The sequence below is a fragment of the Argiope bruennichi genome, chromosome 8, assembly GCF_947563725.1.
Source record: "Argiope bruennichi chromosome 8, qqArgBrue1.1, whole genome shotgun sequence".
In the NCBI taxonomy this organism is placed as follows: Eukaryota; Metazoa; Arthropoda; class Arachnida; order Araneae; family Araneidae; genus Argiope; species Argiope bruennichi.
The window spans coordinates 42,689,029-42,711,632 of NC_079158.1; the positions used below are offsets into that span (position 1 = coordinate 42,689,029).

The 22,604-nt window shown below is 28.9% G+C and overlaps 1 protein-coding gene across 1 annotated transcript in view; it reads right to left on the reverse strand.

Moving 5' to 3' along the window:
* Positions 1-22,604, reverse strand: part of LOC129981102 (DBH-like monooxygenase protein 1 homolog) — a 41,283-nt gene that overhangs the window by 11,834 nt on the left and 6,845 nt on the right. Inside the window, exons 3-9 of the mRNA XM_056091775.1 lie at positions 21,410-21,589; positions 19,659-19,745; positions 16,382-16,573; positions 13,048-13,147; positions 5,636-5,802; positions 4,542-4,599; positions 2,643-2,728 (exon numbers count right to left, since the gene is read on the reverse strand). Of these exons, the coding sequence (XP_055947750.1) occupies positions 2,643-2,728; positions 4,542-4,599; positions 5,636-5,802; positions 13,048-13,147; positions 16,382-16,573; positions 19,659-19,745; positions 21,410-21,589 (870 nt within the window). The remainder of the gene's footprint in view (positions 1-2,642; positions 2,729-4,541; positions 4,600-5,635; positions 5,803-13,047; positions 13,148-16,381; positions 16,574-19,658; positions 19,746-21,409; positions 21,590-22,604) is intronic.

The window sequence follows — 22,604 nt, forward strand, 5'->3', positions numbered from 1 at the left end:
AAAATTAGCTTTTTTCAAAGTGTTGCCATAACATTGATTAAAGCTCCAATTAAAAATAAATTAAATCTTTTTTGAAATGAAATCTGCAAAAATATAATTTTCGGCACGTGTCTGTAGGAAATGAAACAAATATGAAATATTATTATTTCTAAAAAATAAATTCAATAAAAGTTATTTTATGATCTTTTACACTCTCTATATTATTAATCCAATAAATCAGTTTTATTTTAAAGCAAATTTTGTTTAATATGAACAGGATATCCATTCAAATCAGGGCCACAAAGCTAATTTGTAAACCTTTAGTAAGACACAGATCTGCTAAAATGGTCTTTGGTACCGCATTCCACCTCAACACCGTGCACGAAGCCCATCGCTGGCTGCTAAAATGGTCTAAATGGAAAATGATTATATTTTATGTAATTTGATTCAATAAATGCTCTAATAAATAACGAATTTTTGATTTTACGTAAAGCTTCTGCTGTAGAAATCACGAATAACAAAATGTTCTTGAAACACTAATATTTTAAATAAAAAGAGTTAATTTCCAATCAACTAAATCAAGCACTTAAACTGACTGATTTATGAAAATTTGAATATCACTATTCAATAAAAAAAGGATATTTTTAGATTTTCCATCGATCGTTTCAAAGAAAATACGCCAATCAGCGCGCAGGTTTCTCAAGATTAATTGGCCTAAGATTATGAAAATGTTGAGTTTTTCTAAATTTTTAACATTCAGAACTTCATAAATAAGTCTTAGTTGATCGTGGAAAATAGAAACATTCATTCATTTATTTAAAATTTGGTGTTTCCAGAATATTTCTGAGAATCTGATACCTTACTGCATTGAATTTAGACTTCATAATTTTTTGAAATATATTTATAGGCCGGAACAAAATATTTGTATTGATTTCATTTCAGTCCTTTTGAAAGCAAAACTAAAAACTGAATTTTATGCTGAATCTGAGAAATTTTTGTTGAATTATTGTTTGAGATATTACATAAATTATCAAAAATATTTTGTAGTTCACATAAGACTTAAATACCGAGCGATTCTGTTTGCAATACTCATATTCAATAATAATGAAGATGATAAATAAAATAAAACACTTGGTTTTATTAAAAAATATCTTTATATTAATTGCAATTTCATCATTTCCACTTTAAATTAATGTTGAAGTTTTACCGGAAATGAAAACAAATTAGCAAAATATATATAGTAAATTGAACGAAACGATCTAAACAACAGTATAAGTTTGGTATGACTATCAAAATTTGAAGATTAAAAATGTTTTGTTTGAGAATCTATTAAGAGACCAGTTAGTTAAAATATTTAATTGAAAATTGAAGCGAGCGGTAATACTGGCGAACCGGCTGGTCGCCAAAGGCGGCTAGTTATTTCTATATATCCTTTACAGTATATCATTATTATACAGTATATTATTTATATACTACATATACTTTACAGTATATTACTATATATCCTTTACAGTATATTATTTCCTTTCACAGTATCAAAGCATTCCAAAAAGCTTTTTTTTTTTCGTTTAAATCTTGTGGAATTTTATGAGTATATGCACATAAATGAACAAATGGTTAAAATAAATGTCTGAAAGAAAACACTTTCATGCCATTTTAAGATGAATTCTGAGCAGGAAAATGTCTGTAAAATTATTTAAAAACACTATGGATGTAAACAGAAGTTATGACTCATTATCCGTTGAAAACATTTTTTTTTTTTTTTTTTTATTGAGGACTCTGATATTTGTAACTCATAAATACAATCCTTTTCAACCACTCATTTTGAGTGACATCCTTGTAAGGAAGTGTACGAACATTGCAATTTTTTTGACAAACAATTGAAACACGTGCACTCAGTAGGTCAGATTTTGGAGCTCCACGCGCGCTCTATAATGCAATAGAAACTAGCTTGGAAGTTGTTGACTGCTGTTGCAATACCAGAAGTGGGTCGATATTGTTCAATTAAGGGAAAAAGTAAATAAGTAGGAGGGTAAAAGTAGGCGGTGAGTAGGCGGACAAATCAATCATGAAGTTGCTGGGGCTTTTATTATTAAATTTCGAATAGCAAAATTGTATTATTTTTATTATTTAATATCGTTAATTGTTTCGACTTTCAAATTGAGTGGAAATAGTTTTTATTATTTGACGAGTTTTTGTTTTAGTTAATTTAATTAATACTCATGAGAATTTTTGATCTTTAGTTTATTTATTTTATTAACTTGCCTTTATTTGTTTCCTATAATTTTATTTAATTTTCAAGGAATTCTTTTTTTTTCTCTTTCTGTTATATGAAGAATGCCAAGAGAAAGAACTTCAATTATTAAAAAAATAGTTACTTGAAATTTCGATCAAGGATTTTGATGCATCCCCATACTTTTTCTATGTGTCAGGCTATCGTTATGTAAGTGAAATCAATAACTCAATTACATCAAAACTATGCATCAGTATCAGGTTTTATATGCTTTATATACTTAATATACAAGAAAGTAAAAATCAGTTAAATCGGAGAAAAAGTTTATATAAATTGGTAGCTATTTAAAATACTTTTCAGGTCCATTCAAATGCAATATTTAGTATTGTTATGACTAGCTAATTGCATTGGAATACTTTCAAAAAAATACCTGATAGTTAAAATCATAGTTGCCATCATTGGCCAATGGTTTTAGCTCTTTTGAATTTCTGAAGTGTCTAGCTTTCAGGTGACGACCTGTAAAAAAAATAAATGAATTTCCGTTAAGAATGACAATTTAATAAAAATATTCTGGAATTATTAATAATAAAAGAAATATAAAAATCCTAGCGAACATCGCTAGGATTTTTATATTATGATTTTTATATATTTTTATTCATAAGCTCAATTTCAATTCCTATTGTTGGTAATATCTCAAACAGAAAAAGCTGATAAACCTTCTCTGGTGTGTTAGTTTCGAACAAATAATTAGCTACGAATGGGATCTAAATGTACTTAAAAATAAGTGATATTTTTGAAAAAAAATGGTTTCTATCGAAACTAATGTACATTCTTTATGGAACGGAAGTTGTGAGATTTCGTGACTCTCCTTGCTTATTATAGAAACACATAAAAATAATCATAAATTGCTGTAATCTTAATTTTGCTGTATATATTGTTGTTTTTTACATGCTGTCAACTTCAATTGTCATTGATAATACACATATTTATCTTAAATAATATAGATTTTATTTATATAATTAACTCAAGATTGATTCCAACAGTTTCAATCGATATTATATGTATTTTAGTAAAATATAATTCCATGGGTCTCTTTGTACTATAAATTTTTAAGACTCGTTTAAAAAAAACAAATCAAGTCACGGGCTTATATTGGATTTTTAATTATATACCATTATCTGTCTTAGATTATGAATGTTTTTATATTTAACGCAAAAAATATAAGAGAAATGATTAACTCTTTGTCTCGATTTTGACTTAGTAGCTTAGAATGATATTTGATATTCTTTGCAAGAACTCTGTTTTGTCACAAGGAATAAATATTTTATAAATCCTTTATTATTTTTTTTACTTTTTATTTACTTTTTTCATGTTCTATATTATTCTATAATATTCTATATTCTATATAATTATTCTATATAATTATATAATTATTCTATAATTTTTTTTACCATTTTGCATTTTTTTCTTTTTTATTGTTTATTTATTATTTATTTTTCCCTTATTATTTTTTTATTTTTATTATTATTCTTGATTTTTTTCTAATGCGCTTAAAAATTATTACTTTACCTGAAATTTTTTACATGTATCAGCTTAAGTTATCTTTGATAATAAACATTCTTTATCTGAATTCTGAAGATTTTTCTTATCCTTTTTCAAATTATTTTTAAGTTAAATTCGTTAACTCAGTTCTGTACTGAAATGGTAACGAAAGCTGATAATCATTCTTTGCAAGAATTAAAAAAGAGAAATAAAAAAAAACTAGACAGACTAAAAAAAAGGATTTAAAATTATTTCTTTTAAAAAATATATAGTTAAAAAGAAATGCTCCCATTTTGTTTTCAATTCCAGTGGGAAAATAATGTATTGTCCAACTAAGAAAATCTTTCCAGCATATTCACTTCTATTTAAAATTTGATTTAAAAAAACCCAGTTACAAATAATAAATTATTATTTAATCTGTCACTTGTATTTATTTCAACTCAAATATTTCTTCACATTTGACTGTATTTATTTACTTGTACTTCTTCACTTGTATTATTTAAATTTCACATTTGACTGTAACTGGAACTTAAAACCGTGTGTAAAACAATGCTCATTAAACCTCAAACATTGTTTTGTCTCATGATTTTCAACCAACTATGCAACTCATTAAAGTTTTTTTTTTTTTTACATTTGTGTCATGCATAGCCTCCCCCCCCCACTGCTTCAAAAGAAACTTAGAATCTTTCCTACTTTAAATCAATTTCTAAGATCTATTAAAAATAGAATCTTTTTTATTAATACAAATAAAAAAAATCTAAGAAGTAAAACATTTTAATAATATTACCTAATAGATGAGCGTGAAGAAAAGCTCCGAGCAACTTTATTCCACCTTTTGGAAGAGACTGAAACAAAATGTATATTTAAAAGCAATAAAATGTATATTAATAACTAATTTAATGAAAAATTTTAACAATAATCATAAATTTTTTACAGAAGATAGCTTTATGTTATATTCAGTTTTGGTATGAATATTCTTTCAAACATAAATACAAAAACGCATATTCAAAGAAAATAAATAATTTTTTTTAATCCAATGAGTTTTAATTATAAGTCACTAAAATTCCAAAAATGCAATTTGTCTGTAATTAGCTATATATAAAATTACACTGAAGAGTAATTTAAAGCATTTGATTCGAAAATTAGTTTTTATTTCTAAATTGTAAAATGTGTCCTGCTAGACAAGTTATCATATAAACAATATCTATGAGTTTCCAGAAAGATTCTCGAGATCCGGAGAACTTCCAGACAGTCTTCCCTTCATTTGGTCAGACAGTAAAAAGCGGACAATAGCTCTGGAATTTTCAGAATTTACCAAGCTATTAGACTTGGTGAAGACTAGTCACCTCAATGACTAGTGATATTAGCTATAGTTTGTGCTGTATCACAATTGAATTATGAAATACTCAATTGGGAATTTTCAGAATTTACCAAGCTATTAGAAGTGAAATCTAGTCACCTCGATGACTAGTGATATTAGCTATAGTTCGTGCTGTATCACAATTGAGTTATGAAATACTCAATTGGGAATTTCCAGAATTTACCGAGCTATTAGAAGTGAAGTCTAGTCACCTCAATGACTAGTGATATTAGCTGTAGTTTGTGCTGTGTCACAATTTAGTTTTGAAATACAAAAGCATGCATCTGAATTTGTGTCCTTTTAAATGAAAATCGTTTATAAATTAAATTATATTAATTCAAGGTAACTGCGTCCTCATTCTAGCCTTTCTTTCCCAGGTGAAAGGGAACATGATGCAAGAAACATAATTGCAATTTAATATAATTCATATAAAAACTTATTTCATATAATTTATATTAAATCCCAATCTAATACAAAAATGGTTTAAATCTAAATACAAATATGGTGATAGAGAACCATACCGGATCCAGGCACTTAGGGTTGCTGTGACCGGCTACAACATACTCTTTGCGTTTAGGAGGTACTAGAACTCTTGAGCTAGTAGTTGCACCAATCATTAAAGTCCCAGCGTCATATTTTCTAATTTTAGGACTGTAATAGATACGGAATCCAGAATTATCAACGATACCTAGAATGGATAAAGATAATTAATATATTTCTTTTAATAAAATTGAAAACCTTAGATAGGAGCCTAGTATTAAAATTCAAGTGCCCTCACTCAATTTTCTTTTGAAATACTTTAAGGTCTTAAGGGCCTCAAATTTCAATAATGTGCATTTTCGAACGTGCTAAAATGAATAACGAAAATGAAATAATCCGAAAAGACCCAAAAAAATGTGAAAAGGGTGTTAAAGGTTGGATGGATACTGGAATAAACATAATGCAATTGTTGTAGTATCTTTTGGATCATTGTTATAATCCCTATTTGTAATGATTTGTAAGTGGAATTGAAGTTAATAGATATTATCAGTAATCATATCTATGGATGGATAGATACTAGAATAAAGATAATGCAATTGTTGTAGTGTCTTTTGGATCATAGTTATAATCCCTATTAATAATGATTTGTAAGTGGAATTGAAGTTAATAGATATGATCAGTAATTATATCCATGGATGGATAGATACTAGAATAAAAATAATGCAATTGTTGTAGTATCTTTTGGATCATAGTTATAATCCCTATTTATAATGATTTGTAAGTGGAATTGAAGTTAATAGATATGATCAGTAATCATAAACATTCAAATGTCAATTTATCTGATGCATTATTATATTCACATATTCATAAGTTCAGGATATTCCGGGTTCTCAAGGGAAAAAAACACATTACAGAAAAATCTCTATTGATGGTACTTCTTTTCTGGAAAAATATAATTGTATTTCAAATTATAATTGGAAATAATTTTAATTTACAAAGAAACTATCTAATAAGGAACTTAAAAATTACCAAAGCTTATAAAGGGGATCGCTTTTATAATGTAGCATTTTTCAGAATCAGCTATGAGACTAGGGATGTATTGCCATTAAGTCTCGGGGACCTACATGAATATTTTTTTATGTAGTAAAAAAAGCCACTTGGTTAGAAGGACGAGAGCGAATATGAAAATACCCTAACAACAAGAAATCGCAATGTGTGGGTACCAATCCGATTGCGAGTTCCAACAGGACGGAAACGTAAGATTACTTTTCAACGAATGTTTCACCCAGATTACACCGCCGCAAGACGGCAAGTATTAGGAAGTAACAGCAAAGTAAAACAGAAGATTTGGCTCTGCAGTTGCTGTTGGTATCATAGTTTCAAGGTACACCAGGCACAGATGACTATCAGAGTATGGCCAATGAGACCACGAGCCTGAAAGATGCGTCCAATCACAGCAGTTGATTGTTGAATCGATTAATATGGTGAAGAGAACATATCAATTGAACATCAGTATATTAGAATGTGTGTTATTTTCTAGCGAATCAGTTAAAATGGAGCTTATCATATTTTCGTATAATATATTTATAGAACCTGAAAGACCCGTTACCACCAATAAAATGTCGTTGAATATCACCGTTTCAGAAACACTGGACTACTGGTTTAGATAATATCTTGGGTTCTGAGAATGCATGGTATGCCACCCAATTTTCATAATGTGCCTTGAATCTCAATGTTCATCATAGCATCAGATATATCTTAACATTATTCTGCAATTTTATGTGCCATCAATCTCAATGTTCATCATAGCATCAGATATATCTTAACATCATTCTGCGATTTTATGTGCCATCAATCTCAATGTTCATCATAGCATCAGATGTATCTTAACATCATTCTGCAATTTTATGTGCCATCAATCTCAATGTTCATCATAGAATCAGATGTATCTTAACATCATTCTGCAATTTTATAATTCATCTGTTCCTTTATGCAGTGAGCACTTGTTTTGTCTTCATGGATGACAACACCTTGCTATTACTAAGGAAAAAATGTCATGAGATAGAGGATATCTTCCGTTTCAAGTGGTAGCATTTTCTCCTCTTTTCTGCTCTTTAAGCAATAGGAGTTGACACAGTTGCAACACTCATTCATCATTAGGTCTATTCCAGAACTTCGAATAAATGTGAGATTGAAATTAAATTAAAATGTGAGACAAGAATAACTGAATGATTTGTGCTCAGCATGCTTAAATGTTGTCTTGCAACACATGCCAAATATATAAGAAGCTAGCCTTCATGAAAATCATACAATGTCAGTATTTCTATACGCCAAATATCCTCACTTTATTATAGACAGCATTTTATTTATTTACTAGTTACTGTGGTACATATTTACCATATTTTTTTTCTAAATTGGATTATATTAAACACGCTTTCTATTTTTAAAGAATTCCTCTTGTACTTTTCCAGTTTAATTCGTACAAACTGATATCCTTAATTTATTGGTTGGATTATTAAATGTCATTTTTTTGCGTTGTGTCTTGAAATACAAAGCACAGAAACTTGACGTTCATTTGATCGTCAACATTTTTTTTTGTTCCCCTATTTTCCTCTATAATATTCTTTTACGCAAATATACATTAATCTTAATCTCCACTTATTAATTCTAAAATTTCAATTATTAAAAGAAACTAATTCGTTTATGAACTACATATCCATTCAACATTTAAGGAAAATTGCTATTAATTACAAAATAAATTTTCATTCTTTTTGTTAATTATTTAATTACAACTGTACTACACTTTTCCAAAATCTTTCATTATTACCAATAATAATAACAATAAACTGCATCAACCATCACAAAAACTTTTTATATAAATTCAAAATGTGTAGGTAAACAACAATTTAAAGGATATTTTCAGAAACTTCATGCGTAGAATATTACGTCTTCTTACCCCAAAATAAAACATAAAATCAAAATTGCTAAAATACCTAGCTTAATTACCTCCTCTCATAACAAGTGATTCACATGGCGAGTAAAGCAAAACTTGAAAAAATGACTCTTCAACGACCGATGTTTCGCAAAACAAGTGAGGAGGCGATATAATGACGTCACATGCCGAATACTTTTATGTATCTGGGCTGCAAATCTGTATGTTTAATGCTTGTTTGTAAATAGTGTTTTTTTTTCTTTAAATTAAAAATTAAACTAAAATATATAATTATATGAATCGTCTAGCAAAAGTGCGAGTCAATTCAAAAAGCTTCATGGTGTCCCATTGCTATACGAGGAAGAAGTGTTTCAGTAATATGCGAGCATAAAAACAAACCTAAACAGAAATAACTGCCGAACTGCTACATGCTGTGTCACAGCAAGAAGTTGTGAAATAGTTTTTGTAAAAAGAAGGTGGGAGTGGAGAGATAACAGCCTCAACAGTGCAACGACCTTCCAGTAAAATTAGGCAATGCTGAAAAACATGAGACATTATTGCATAAGAGGCCTTCGACCTAATAAGGCTCATTTTCGCCTCATTTTTAAAATATCTTTAGATAACTTTTTCTAAAAAAAGCATGTATTATTAATAATAAATTACTTTATTACAAATTTGTTTATTTGGAGGAAGGATAGAACGTATTATTCTATTTTATAAAAAAAAATAATAATAACGCATTACTCTCCAATAATAACTAAATTCTACAAATAAAATATTTTTTATTGATAATAATTTTTAAGACGTTTTTTTTAACAAAACGCTTATTCATTGTTTAAAAATGAAGTATAAAAAATTGGGATTTTTTTTCTTTCTCGTTTATGTAGTATAGAGAAAGTATAGTAATATTCCAAAAAAAATTCGAACTCGAGATTTTGACGAATCACCACGTTTTAAACCCTCCCGAGTTTCAAAAACACATTTTTGTAAAATGTCCGTCTGTCTGTGACAAAGATAATTCGAAAACAGTTTGAGCTAGACGAATGAAATTTGGTATACGGTCTTCAAAATTTTCAGATTTGTTTCGAATTTTGAGTAAAATATTTTCAGAAGAAGTCTGAACACAAATACAAAATGAAGATAGCTAAATCGATAACATTCAGTGCATAGATTTAACATCAATATTGGAGACACCTACTGCTTGTCTGTCTGTCAGTATGTGCTTTCAGAGACATGTAAACGCGGCAATTCCAAAACGCAATGACTTAAATATATCAAATTTAGTGAAGGTTTTTGTGACTACAAGTGTAGTTTTACGTCAAATTTTTATCTCAATCGGCTGAGAAAAACGTGTCTAAAAGACAAATTCGATTTTTCAATACTATTAATGGATGCCAGGGATTACTCGCCAAATAACTCGCCAAGGATGATTTTCTATATTCAGTAAAAATGTTAAATTCAAGCTAAAAGTTAATATTTCGTAAGTATTATACGCTTATGCCAGTAAGACATTCTCTGGCTTGACAATTTATTAGAGATTATGCGAGAAAGTTTTGTTGAGACCACTTCCGTTGATTTCTTAATATATCCAAGTGAAATAAAAAATTGCATTTGGACTCAAAATTTTAAATCCGATTTCACTCTGCAAGACAATTATGCTTTAAGAAACTTAATGAATATTTGAATCGTAAGAACCTTTGAAAAGCTTTTAATAAAAAGGAGCATCCGTTTCAATCGGTAAATTCTCCGAAGCTAGAAAGGATATGATAGACTTTGTTTATTTTTTTTCTTTGAGTATTGTTATCGTGCGGCATTTCTTATTTGTTTTCTAGTGCTATTGAGGATTTCATAGAATTTTCTTTTCCTAGATTCTTTCCAGAAAAGAATTTTATCTTTAAAAAGTCATACACTTTAATCAACACGGTTATCTCATTTTTATTCAAAAGTAAATTCGATTTCATTAAACTCGATAAAATCTATTTCATTTTTATTCATATTAAAGCTCAAAGCCTATCAAACGAGATAAATTTTACTTTTGATGAAAGTCAATAAAAATTTTAAAATTTCATAAATTAAATTTTATTTCTCGGTTTTCATCAAGTCGTCAGAATTACCTAGTAAATGCGATTGAATTGCTGCTTTACTGAAAGCTTCTTGCATTTATAAACATAAAGAATGAGCTATCTTAGGATTTAATGAAAAATGCTTCAATGAATCTTCATGAATTCTCTTAAACAAAATGCGTAAATTTTTGCAATTTTCAAAACCAAATAAAAATTTTATTAAGTACAAATAAATCGAGTTTGATAGCTAATAGGATTTGAAAATTGTTTTTTGCGGGAAAAGACAAAAATAGTCATCTCCTATAATCAAATAGAAACTACTCCTCATGTATTTGAGCTTCACGTCCGTGGGAATTACAGCAACTTTAAAAGTGTAGATATTTATTTTTTATTAGTAGAAATATATATCAATGCCCAGAATGATTTTCCATTTTTTTAAAAAAAAAATAAGAAAACTTACAGTTTATTTTAATTTTGAGATAATTAATTATTCATTAAAACCATGCATATATTTCCATATTATCCGCAGAAACTGAATTGCGTCATATGTGAGAAATTAAGAATGTGCATAATATTAGAATTCATCAGATACCCAACGCAGCTGGATGTAAACAAATAATTTTTAAATGACTTATCTATATCTATAAAGCTAATAATGTGTGTGTGTGTTGGCGCTCTACAGGCAAAACCATTTGACCTACAGTTACCAAATTTGGTACATGTATACTTTGGAGGTCTGAAATGTGCACCTGGGATCCCTTTTTTCAAATTTTTAATTAGAACTTTAATTATTAATTAAAAACTAACTTCCCGCCAAAACTCTTTTCATTTTCCCCACCGCCAAATGAGTAATGCTGCATTTTTTCCGCCACGCTAACGAGGATAGGCTAAACATGTTTTCGACCGATTATTTCAAACGATTCTGTTTATTTTCGTAATGTTGGATGCATTTAAAATTAAACATTATTAATTAATAAATTTTTAGGATTCATTCTGAAGTACTTTTGAATTAAAATAAAACAGAATAAAGGAAATTAAAAATTTCTATTCTGCGTAGCGTTACTATTCTGCGTAGCTTAGAAAATTCACACATTTACGATGCCATAACTGGCGTTGAAAATTCACGCATGCGCATTGTATTCTGATTGTCGACAACCGATTTGCTGTTTTATTTCAGCTACACATTCTAAATAAAATGTTTTTAGGTTAGTTGCATGCTTTTGTAAGTAAATTGTATTTATGTTAGCTATATATTTTTTGTATATGCTTATAGTTATAAGTACATCGTTTTTCAAGTAGTTTTTTAAACCTTTTCAACCGAATATTTTCTACGATTCGTTTTATTTTCTTAGTGTTTGATGCATTTAAAATTAAACATTGTTAATGAATCGATCTGTTCATGATGAATCTGAGAAAATTATGTTAAAAAATTCTTCAGATATTACATAAATTAAGAAAGATATTTTTTAGTGCCCATAAGGTTTAAATGCTCGGCGACTTTGTTTTCAGTGTTCATATTTTTAAAAAAATGTTTTGTTTCAGTAAAAAATGTTTTTATATTAATTGCAGTTTAATCATTTCCACTTTAATTTAAAGCATAAATTCTATGGAAGCTAACAGAAAATTAGAGAGATTCATATTACGTTATAGCTGAAGGCCTTTATAATATTATGAGTGAATTATATGATTATCAAAATTTGAAGCTTTAAAATATTTTGATGAAGCATCTATTAAAATAGGAGTTACATAAAATATTTAATTATTAAAATTTTAATGAGCATTAAGATGTGCGAACCGGCTGGTAGCCAAAGGCGGCTAGTTTTTAATATCAAAGCTTAAATAAAACGTATAACATGCAATTTTTTCATTTTTCTCAGCGTTTTTTTCTACTATCTTATTTTAATAAATAAATTTTAGAATTCTAAAGCTAATAAAAATGTATCCAAAAAAATATTTTAAAAAACAGAATAGAAATATTTTTAAAAAAAGTAAACCAATTAAATGTCTCACCGTTGCTTAATAACGAAATATATATAAATTTAGCATGATTCAGGATCGTCTGTATCTACTCAATTAATAAATTCTGAAAAATTAATAAAAAATTTTTTAAAAAAACCCTTACCTGGTAATTAAATTTGAAACCAAAGAAAAGGTAAAATTTTTGAATTTTAAGCTGATTTATATATTGATATTTTATAACTTGTTCGGATAATTACTCCTAAATTACTGCGGAAAAATAGCAAAATTTCGCTTAATTACTAATTAACTGAATATTTAATTAACTTTGCACTTAAAGAAATTGATTGTACTCTTTCTTTTGATTTAAATAATAAGCATGCAAAATTAGATGGAATTCAGTTCAGTTATTTAGAAAGAGTTGTGGCACATGTATACATAGCCCCAGTTTTTATGCATTTTAAGATTATCCGTCAAATTTTTCAGATAAAATTTTCCTTACCTGCAATCTTATTAGGGTTATCGTAATGTATTTCTAGCATATAATATTTGGCAGGGCTTGCTTCCAGCGGGAGGCCAACGTCTTCCGGTAATATTAGATCCTGAAATAAATGCTTTATTGAGTAAAACATTAACAAAGCACTAATTTAATATGCCAACTATAAGCTGATGTAATACCAAGAAAATTATTCTGGTATGAGTTCTCTCTTAAATCAACCTTAAGAAAAACTCATATCATGTTTATATGCATTGATGTCTTTATATGGTGCCTTATTTGCATTTATTGCCTTATTTTGTAACATGATTCATGAAATATATGTTTATTGAATGAATAATACGATGTAATTTATCAATTTTCTTTGTTAAAGTGTAAGAGAAAGGCTTAAAAATGTGAATACATAAAAGTAGATCGAATGAAAGAGGTTTATTATAACGAATTTCTACTCAAAAGAATTCTTAGACAATTTCTTCGGAAAACAGTTTTCAAAGCTAACGCCATAAACCTCAATTACAACAGAAAACATTATCCTTTTCATCCATTAAGTATGCCATTAATAGTCCATTATTGGAATTCATAATTAGGACGATAAAATCGTTTTACGTTTTTTTTAAATATAAAAAAATACACTATTATCAGTCTCGATATCTGACAATCCTTTTTAACTCTTTCACTACTGACTCGGCCCAACCAGCCGTGAAAATTTTATTCTGGCAGATCGGTTTCTACTTCAACGAGGGGTGCAAGATGTAAAGCGAAGATAATACCTTGGTGATATCTCGTTTTACATCCTGCACCCCTCGTTTGAAACAGAAAATGATCTGCCAGGATAGAATTTTCACGGCCGGTTGGGCCGAGTCAATGGTGAAAGGGTTAAACGATATCGAATTTAAACTAATTAAACAAGAATATTCTCCCCTCAATATTCTTGTGAGTTTAGTATTCTCTTTTTCCGTTTTCTTTCTTACCTGATCTGCATCCTATGAGTGTAGCGGTATGGTGCAAGTAAGGAATTGGCAAATTGTCGAATTACGACAACGCATAAGTATGGATGGCGCCCTTATTTCTGGATATAGGTATCCAGAAATAAGGGCGCCATCCATACTTATGAAGTAACATAATGAAGAAATGAAGTATGCCTTTTGGATCCCTTTTCCACCGATTATATGCAGAGATCGTCATAGATCTACAACTTTAGCTTCAATACCACTTATCAAATTTTATTTTATTATAATTTTATTTATACTTACCAAATCTTATTACTCATTGGACATTTTGCGTTATCATATTCACATAAACGCGATTATGCATACCAACAAATGACCCTCCCCCACAAAGACAAACATTTTCTTTGTGGGGAAATTTCATCCAAAATTAAATTCGCATCAACAATTCTGATAATAAATCTTTATATAAAATAAGATCTACTTAATACTAATAATATAGCATCGTTTATCTTTTTATTATTATTAGATCAAGCAGACTTCCCATCGACGATTTTGTGGAAATTTTAATAAAAATCTACAACTCTTTAAGACAACATACTTTATTTCATCGCTCTAACTCACAAATAGTCAGTCATGCTCACATATAGTGACACATGGAACGTATAAAATGAGTGATACATCAAAACCTAAAGTTCGAATTTTCTGACGATTATAATATTTTTCAATGCATCTTCGTATACTAGAAAATAGAAATATTAAATATTTTGTTGTTGCTGTTTCCAAAATGTCATTATACTGCTGTTTTATTTCTTACTTTCTAGCATACTAAATATGTACGGGGAAAAAGTGTTATAGTCATAAAAAAAATCGCCATCGAAATTACGTAGGATCTCAGCATTTCAAATCTTTTGAGTTTAGAAAATCATCTAGTAACAGTAATAACCTAGTAGTTATAGCAAGTCTGTCTGTCCGAGAACATGATAAATCAAAAACTTAACAAATTTTCTAGTTCAAATTGTATACATAATTCTTAACACTTAATCCGTAGAATTCTTTAAAAATATAGAAGAAAAATCTCAACAGCAAAGTTCGTTGTCTCCCTCTCTGAATGCATGTGAACACAATACCTAAGAACTATATAAATGAAATTTGGTTTATCATCAGAATTGTATATCTTAATTAATTTTGATACAAATCTATCAATGATAAATTCCTCTATTGATCGGTGAATTGATGTGTAATTGAAACAAGATGCATTAAAACATAACGATTTAATTTTAATTAAATAAAAACTGGTATGCTATCTTACAGCCCACATTGTAAATCTGTGTCGAATTTTATATGTAATTGATAGAAAAAAGCATTTAAATTCATACAGTACACACCCGATTATCCGCGGAATTGGGTGGCGCGGCCGCCGCGGATAACAAAAATCGCGGATAATCCGAAAAAAGCTAAAAACGGGTATAGCAAAAGAGAAAACAATCATTCCAACTTTGAAAAATCGTTTTATGTACAATAAAACGTAAAATAAACAGCAGGAAATGTTTGACTAACGCTTAATATTTTAGTATATCACTCAAAACTAACCTAAAATGCATTTTGTTAATGAAAACAGAAAAGTGCTTTGTACTTAAGAGAGGCGTCAAGGATACACAGAAAAATTAATACATATGTACTGCTTTAATACTGTAATGTATTATGTAATTACAAAACCATAACTGTAAAATTGCACCCTTTTGAAGAAATCAGTCATTTGTGTTTGCTTCTTGCTTTGAAAGCATTTTCTCTTTGCTTGGAAGCAAAAAAAAAAAAAGAAAAAAACTTAGTGCGGCAGGCGCGGATAACCCGCCCGCGGATAATCGGGAGTCTACTGTACTCAGTTTTCTTCATTATATTACAACACAAAATTCGCCATTCTCCGAAAGTACACATGGAAGTCGAGGGAGAGGTCATGACCTTTTATAGATTGGCATGAGCTCTTATGGTTTGCAATCTTCTGGCTACACTCTAATCACCGGAGCTCAAGGTTCATGGAATAAAGAAGAAAATAGATGGAAAACCGAAAATAATGTGCTAAATTAACAAAGACATGAGAAAGTTCTGAGGCAAACACTCTCATTGGTTTTATCGAGATAAGCCTATATCGTTAGTTTACTAAACACATAAAAATTCTCGTTTCTCTAAACATATTTTATATTAAGAATTCTAAATTTAATTCGTTGTACATGGCATTTTACAGCAGTATTTCCTTTTATTCTTTTGAATAATCAAAAACATTCTCCTATTCAACATCGACTACCCCATTTATACAGAAAAATTGAAATCATATTGTTTTTGTTAGAGTGACTATCGGTTGTGTTTTGTTTTTTCCTTGAAACAGTTCTTACCTCTCCTCCAATTCCCCATGCCAAGGAGACTCCTTCGCACTTTTTCATGGCATCAGGCATGTTAGCGCGATGACACTGATGTCCATATTGGTCTGTGTGGGGTTCGTACTCCTTGCGATTAGCTCCCACGCATTCGTACAACAACAAGTGGTGAACGAACACCTCGTTACCTCTTTGAATCAAAGGCTCCACCTGTTTAAAAGAACATTCAGGAAAGAAGTTTCGTTTTCATTTGTTTCTGTTTTATTTATTTTGGAAATACAGAACTTCTGTGCCCAAATCCGTTTTCTATCCGTTTCTATTTGGTAAAGGTCCTCACATTTTTAGCACTCTACTTCAAGGAGTTAATAAAATAATTTAACTCTTTAAAAGGCCATTTTTTTTCTGGTCATATTATGTTAAAATATTTTTAGGCTTTAAATTAGATTAAGGAAAGGGATTCATTTAACTTATTAGATAAATTTAATTTGATTAGTTAATTAATTAATTTCGTTGATTAATAATTAAGTAACAAATCAAGACATATCATTTTGAGTCAGTTAAAGAACTGAAGCATCTAAGTTTCTGTCTTTGTAAAAAAAATTGTCAGAACTTATGTCAACCTACATAATTTCATACAAATATTGATACATTTGGTGGGAAGCATACTTCCCACGGCCGAAAGGGTTAAAAAAATTTCTTTCTAGATTCATTCGATTTGCAATATAAATGAAAGAATGAATGGATTCGACTTAAGAATAATGTCTGATTGCCAAAGATAAATTTTATCGGTTCGCAAATGAGGTAATAGTGATAATTTTTAATCCTACCTTAAAAGGCATTTGTTACCATTTCTTATAAGGCATTTAAGATAGCAAACTTTTAGCTGATTTTGGGGTGGTCTTTCGGCATGATCTTGTCATGCTTAGGAAAAAAAACCGACACTAAGTTTTATCCTTTAGAAATTCAATTGCTTTAAATTATTTGTTAAAAATTTTGTAATTAAAGAAATTGCTATAATGGCTTTATTATAGCTATTTCTGGGAATGTTTAATATTAATCTTCCATTCATATCTTCAGATTTTAATTATCGAAAATGGTTTGAATTTAGCGCTTTAAATAGAAATAAAATGAATTTCACTACTACTGAATTCGAAATAAGAAACGTGTCCGTAAGAATACAAAGTGGTTTTTCATTTTTAACATTTGATTTGACTGTTAATACTTTTTTTTTTTAAGAAAATGGCTATATTGAAAACATTTTTGAAATAAAACGTTTAGCAAATGAGATTTTCTCAAGAAAATTGATTGGGGTTATTGCAATTCCGATTTTTAAAAAATTCTGAAAATTATTATGTAATAAAAATCTGAGTGAACTAATACAAAATCTCTAATTTCAATATATGCAATATGCAAGAGCGAGATTTCAAGTAATTTCATCATTAAGTCGATAAAGTAATTCTTATAAATTTATTAAAAATTGATTTTTTTTTCCCGTCATTTTATGAAATACATAAATTTTCGGTTTCTCAATATCTTAAAAAGACTTTGTCCTTATTTTTTTATGGGAGGGACGGGGACTTTTAAAATAAAGGCCATTTATATTTATCTTTGTTATAAATTGATTTTTCAATGGGATTGGAAAATATTTTGAGCTTAGATAAGTAATCATATAAAAGAAGCGCTTACACGAGGTAATCTAGTATTACTTTACTATTGCAGCACATTAGAATAGGCCATACCTAACTCATAAAGGTCATTTGATCATGATGGGCCAATGGCAAATAGTCCTTGTCATTGCCCCAACAATGCTGTCTCAACTTCTTACATACGGACAATAGCAGAACAAAAGAAGGAGACAATTACTGTGCGCAGTAGTTGACCTCATGTAAACTATGTCTAACAGATGTTAAGTCTAATGTAGGAAAAGAGGAGTCAATGAGCTTGGTGGTAAGGTTTCGGTTATGGGATCGGAAGGTTCTAGATTAGAACACTTTTTCTATCCTGTAACTGCCACATAATCAGATCTAATGCGCTTTGACACATAAATATAACGTATCTGACAGCAGTAGCAGAGTTAAAAAATTGATAGATGGAATATAAAGAGTTTTCGTAAATTGATATGCGATTCAATAACTTATCACTAAATGAAGTAAAAATAGCGATTTTAGGTTAAATTTCTAGTCCAAATTCTCTTTTTTTTTTTTTTTTTTTTTTAATGAGAATAAATAACATTTTCCACTTTGAGCAATTTTTAGATTACCAGTGTTCAAAAATGTTCTACATCCTATCAAAATAATATCATATAATTACTGTCTATTATCATATACGGAAACCCTTTTCGCTTTTGCGCATGCGCCAGAAAGGGTTGATTTCAGCAAAAATAATAGTGAAATAAAATACAAAAACGAATAAATTTTATTTAACAATATAATAAAAAAAAATATATCACCGTAATTAGATGTCTGTAGCAACTTCAATAACCTCATAATTGAACTAGCCATATAAATAATAAATGACGAGTTCAAATTAAAATACTAAGATTTAAAATGACAGCCTCCAAAACAATGAACAGGAGAGAATACATCTAAAGGAACGAAGGTCAATGCTCAGAAAATGAGCTAATCTTATTTATTGAATATCCCCCCCCCCCCTTGTGGGATAAAATCGACTAAGCGATAGTCTCGTATTTTTAAAACGAAAAATAGTCTTTAAACTATATACTTTTCTTAAAAATAATTCTCAGAAATTTAGTCAAGATTTCGGAAACTAATTCACCATTTCAGAAATCTGGATATTAAGAATTTCTTAAAAATGAAAAAAATGTCCTAATTTTAATTACTTTCGAACAATTTCAATTCATTTTTTCTTTCATTTCCTGGAATTTATATTTGCTTGAGTAGATTTATGGCAGTAGCAAAATATGACTGCGCCATCGATGACTGCCAACTGCACCATCTGTTAAAAATCAAACCACAGCAATTGAATGACAGTACAAATCAGAAACCATGAGTGTGTATACAACAGGAAAGAAAGAAATGGGCTGTCTGTCAATTTGTCAGTTTGTATTTTAGTGCTTTGATCTTTGTGTCTACAAATCTTGCCCATATATTTTGTCTGTACCTGTCTAGAAAAAAAATCTTAAAGCACATGAAAATTGTTTCATTTTTCAAGACTCCCAAAAGTAGAGTGTCTTGTTAATTAATATCTAAGAATTAATTTTTAAAAATACTTTAACGTAATTCTCTCCTCCGATTGCAGCCACTATTCATACGTTATGAGACCAAAAGAATCTTACCAAAACGATGTGATGTTTCTCCGGTAATTCTGGAGCTTTGTGAATTTTACACCAGTACATGGTTTGAGAAGATGAATCCAGTGTAAACTGAAATAAAAGAAAAATCGTAATAACTATAATGTTTTCGTGTACTCATTATGAATTGCACTAGCATTCTTACACTAATATTATAAATTTATTTTTTTTCCAACATTTCCAACAACATCGCTATTTAAAAACATGGAAATTAGGCCAATTAGCATTGAAAATTAAAATTTCAAGTGATTCAGATGCTAAGTCAACTCGGCACAGGATCGTCGTTTACCATAAAGTGTTGTAGCCTCCCCCCCCGTTAGTTACAATAATGTAAAAATATAATATTTTATGATGCTAGCCGCCTTCATCGACCAGGTGCTTGCTAGCCACATTCGTAGTATTAATTTGATTATAAAAACCAACTTTCATGAGTTGCATGTAATCGAGGCAAAAGAAAGTAGTGTTTTAACCCTTTCTAAGGCTGTGGGAAGTATGCTTCCCACCAAATTTATCAATCTTTGTATGAATTTATGTAAGTTGGTTTAAGTTCTGACAAATTTTTTTGAGAAAGACAGAAACTTAGATGCTTCAGTTCTTTATCTCACACCAAAAAATGTGTCTTGATTTGTTACTTAATTATTAATTAACCAAATTAATTAATCAAATTAAATTTATCTAATAAGCTAAATGAATCCCTTTTCTTATTCTAACTTTAAGCCTAAAAATATTTCAACATAATATGACTAGAAAAAAATGGCTCTTTAAAGGGTAAAAATATTAGAAGAATAAACATGAAGCATTCATAAAGCAAACACAAAGTATATTATAAGACACTAGCCGCATTCAGCAACCAGGTGCTTTCTTACTATATTCAAAGCATTAATTTGATAATAAGAATCAATTTTCATGAATTACTTGTAATCACGGTTAATGAAGGTACTGTTTTAAAATATTGAAAAATAAATATAAAACATTCTGGCTGGTTAGCTAAATACGCAAATTTGTGAAATGAATCAGTCCTGTTATTGAAGTTGTGAACAATGTCAAGATTTTGTTTTGGGATATCCTTAGAAAGTAGAGGTGAAAAAGTGTAAGCGGTCTTTAGCTTTCATATGGCAAAATCGATACAATTGCTTGGCCTTGACTGGATTTTTTTTCTGAAAGAATATATAATGAAATATTTTTTTTATATTTATCTCGAAATGGAAGGAGGTGGAAGATTTATTGATATATCTTGTTGTCACGAGCTTTCATATGAAATAAAAATTTGACGGTCAGTGGTTGGGATGAAGGATTGATTATTTGGTTTCCTAAATTATTTTAATGTCAGAAATAAAATAATGATAGGTTATTCATTTGAAGACGCTTTTTATAAATTTTATTTATCATAAATATAAAAATTCCGAAAGGTATATAAAAATATTTTATTTAAAATGTTTTATTTATTAAAGTTTTTCAAGAAGTAATTTGAATCATAATATTTTTATCAACACAAATATGTATTATCGTCTGCAAATAAATAATCCCAATTAAAAATCCGTAATTGATGTTCACTTTGTTAAAAATATAATCTTTAAATTCCATTTGTTAATAATGAATTATGAATGCAATGAACAAGAATATGTAGCCCTCATTCAAATCAAGATTCAAAATAAATTATAACAAATTCTATATATTTACATATTTCTGAAAAAAAAAAATTAAGAAAAATTCTTTATCGTTAAAAAGCAACTCACATTTGGAGATAAAACATCCCAATGAGCCAAAGATGACTTGTCGATTTTTACATGTTTAGATAATTTTCGCTGCAAGAGATAAACGCTCTTTGACCCTCGATTCGTAAAATGGTAATCTAGAGCATATTCCGATGGAGGATCTATATCTGAATATGCATAGATCAGCCTGGTTGTGCTATCCTAGAAAGAAAGAAAAAAATTATGAAATAAGAAAGTCAAAGAAAGGAAAAAAAAAATAAAGAAATAAAAAAAGAATTCTTCAAACTTAAATTGTATTATGAATCCGTGTCACAATATATTCATATTGTTACATATATTAATATTTTGTTTTCATATATTCATATTTTATATATGAATATATAACAATATATCCATATTGTTAATTAACCGCCTATGGCAACCAGCTGGTCCACAGGGAATACTCATGGTGTTTAATTTCCATTGTCTCTAATGTATAACTTTGATATTCATGTCTTCTTCAAAAAAACCTTTTACAGCATTAAATCGCTATAAGTTTTAAAACCTTATTCTTTCAATAACCTTCAATGTATTCTGTTTATTATATACACGAACTTTCCTAAAGAGATGGAGTCTCATGGCATAGTGCCTTTAAAGACTTGAGTATTTGAATGTATCTGTTTAATTGAACGTTGTCTTTTACAGTAACGTAACTTCACCTTGATTCTTCTTATAAACGTTGGTAATTAGATTTAAATAATGGGGAAAAAACACAAGATTAATTATTTGAAATATTAAAGACGGTTTAAATTTCGGGGTTACAATGTAATCTGTTGTTGAAAATTATGCTAAAAGGATGTTTTCAAATTGCTTCAAAATTCAAAAAAAAAAAAATTACACAACAAATATATTTTTATAATAAAAAATATTATTTTTAATTTTTAAAATAATAAAAAAAAATTCATTCTTTTGCAGAAATATTTTTGAAAGTCATCGCGAAAAAATAGTTTGAAATCTTGATTAATTTTTAATTAACTAAAATATGAAAGGAATAGCTCCAAAGTGCATTGTGCTAAATTTCACGTCTGACTCACAAAACGCCAACGCACACAATATATTCTCTTTTCTTACTAAATCTCGAAGATAAAATAATATGACTTATAAACTACAAGCAGACACAGATAAATATAATCTCTTTTATCATTAGTACCGATAAATATTTAACTTCTTGTTCTTG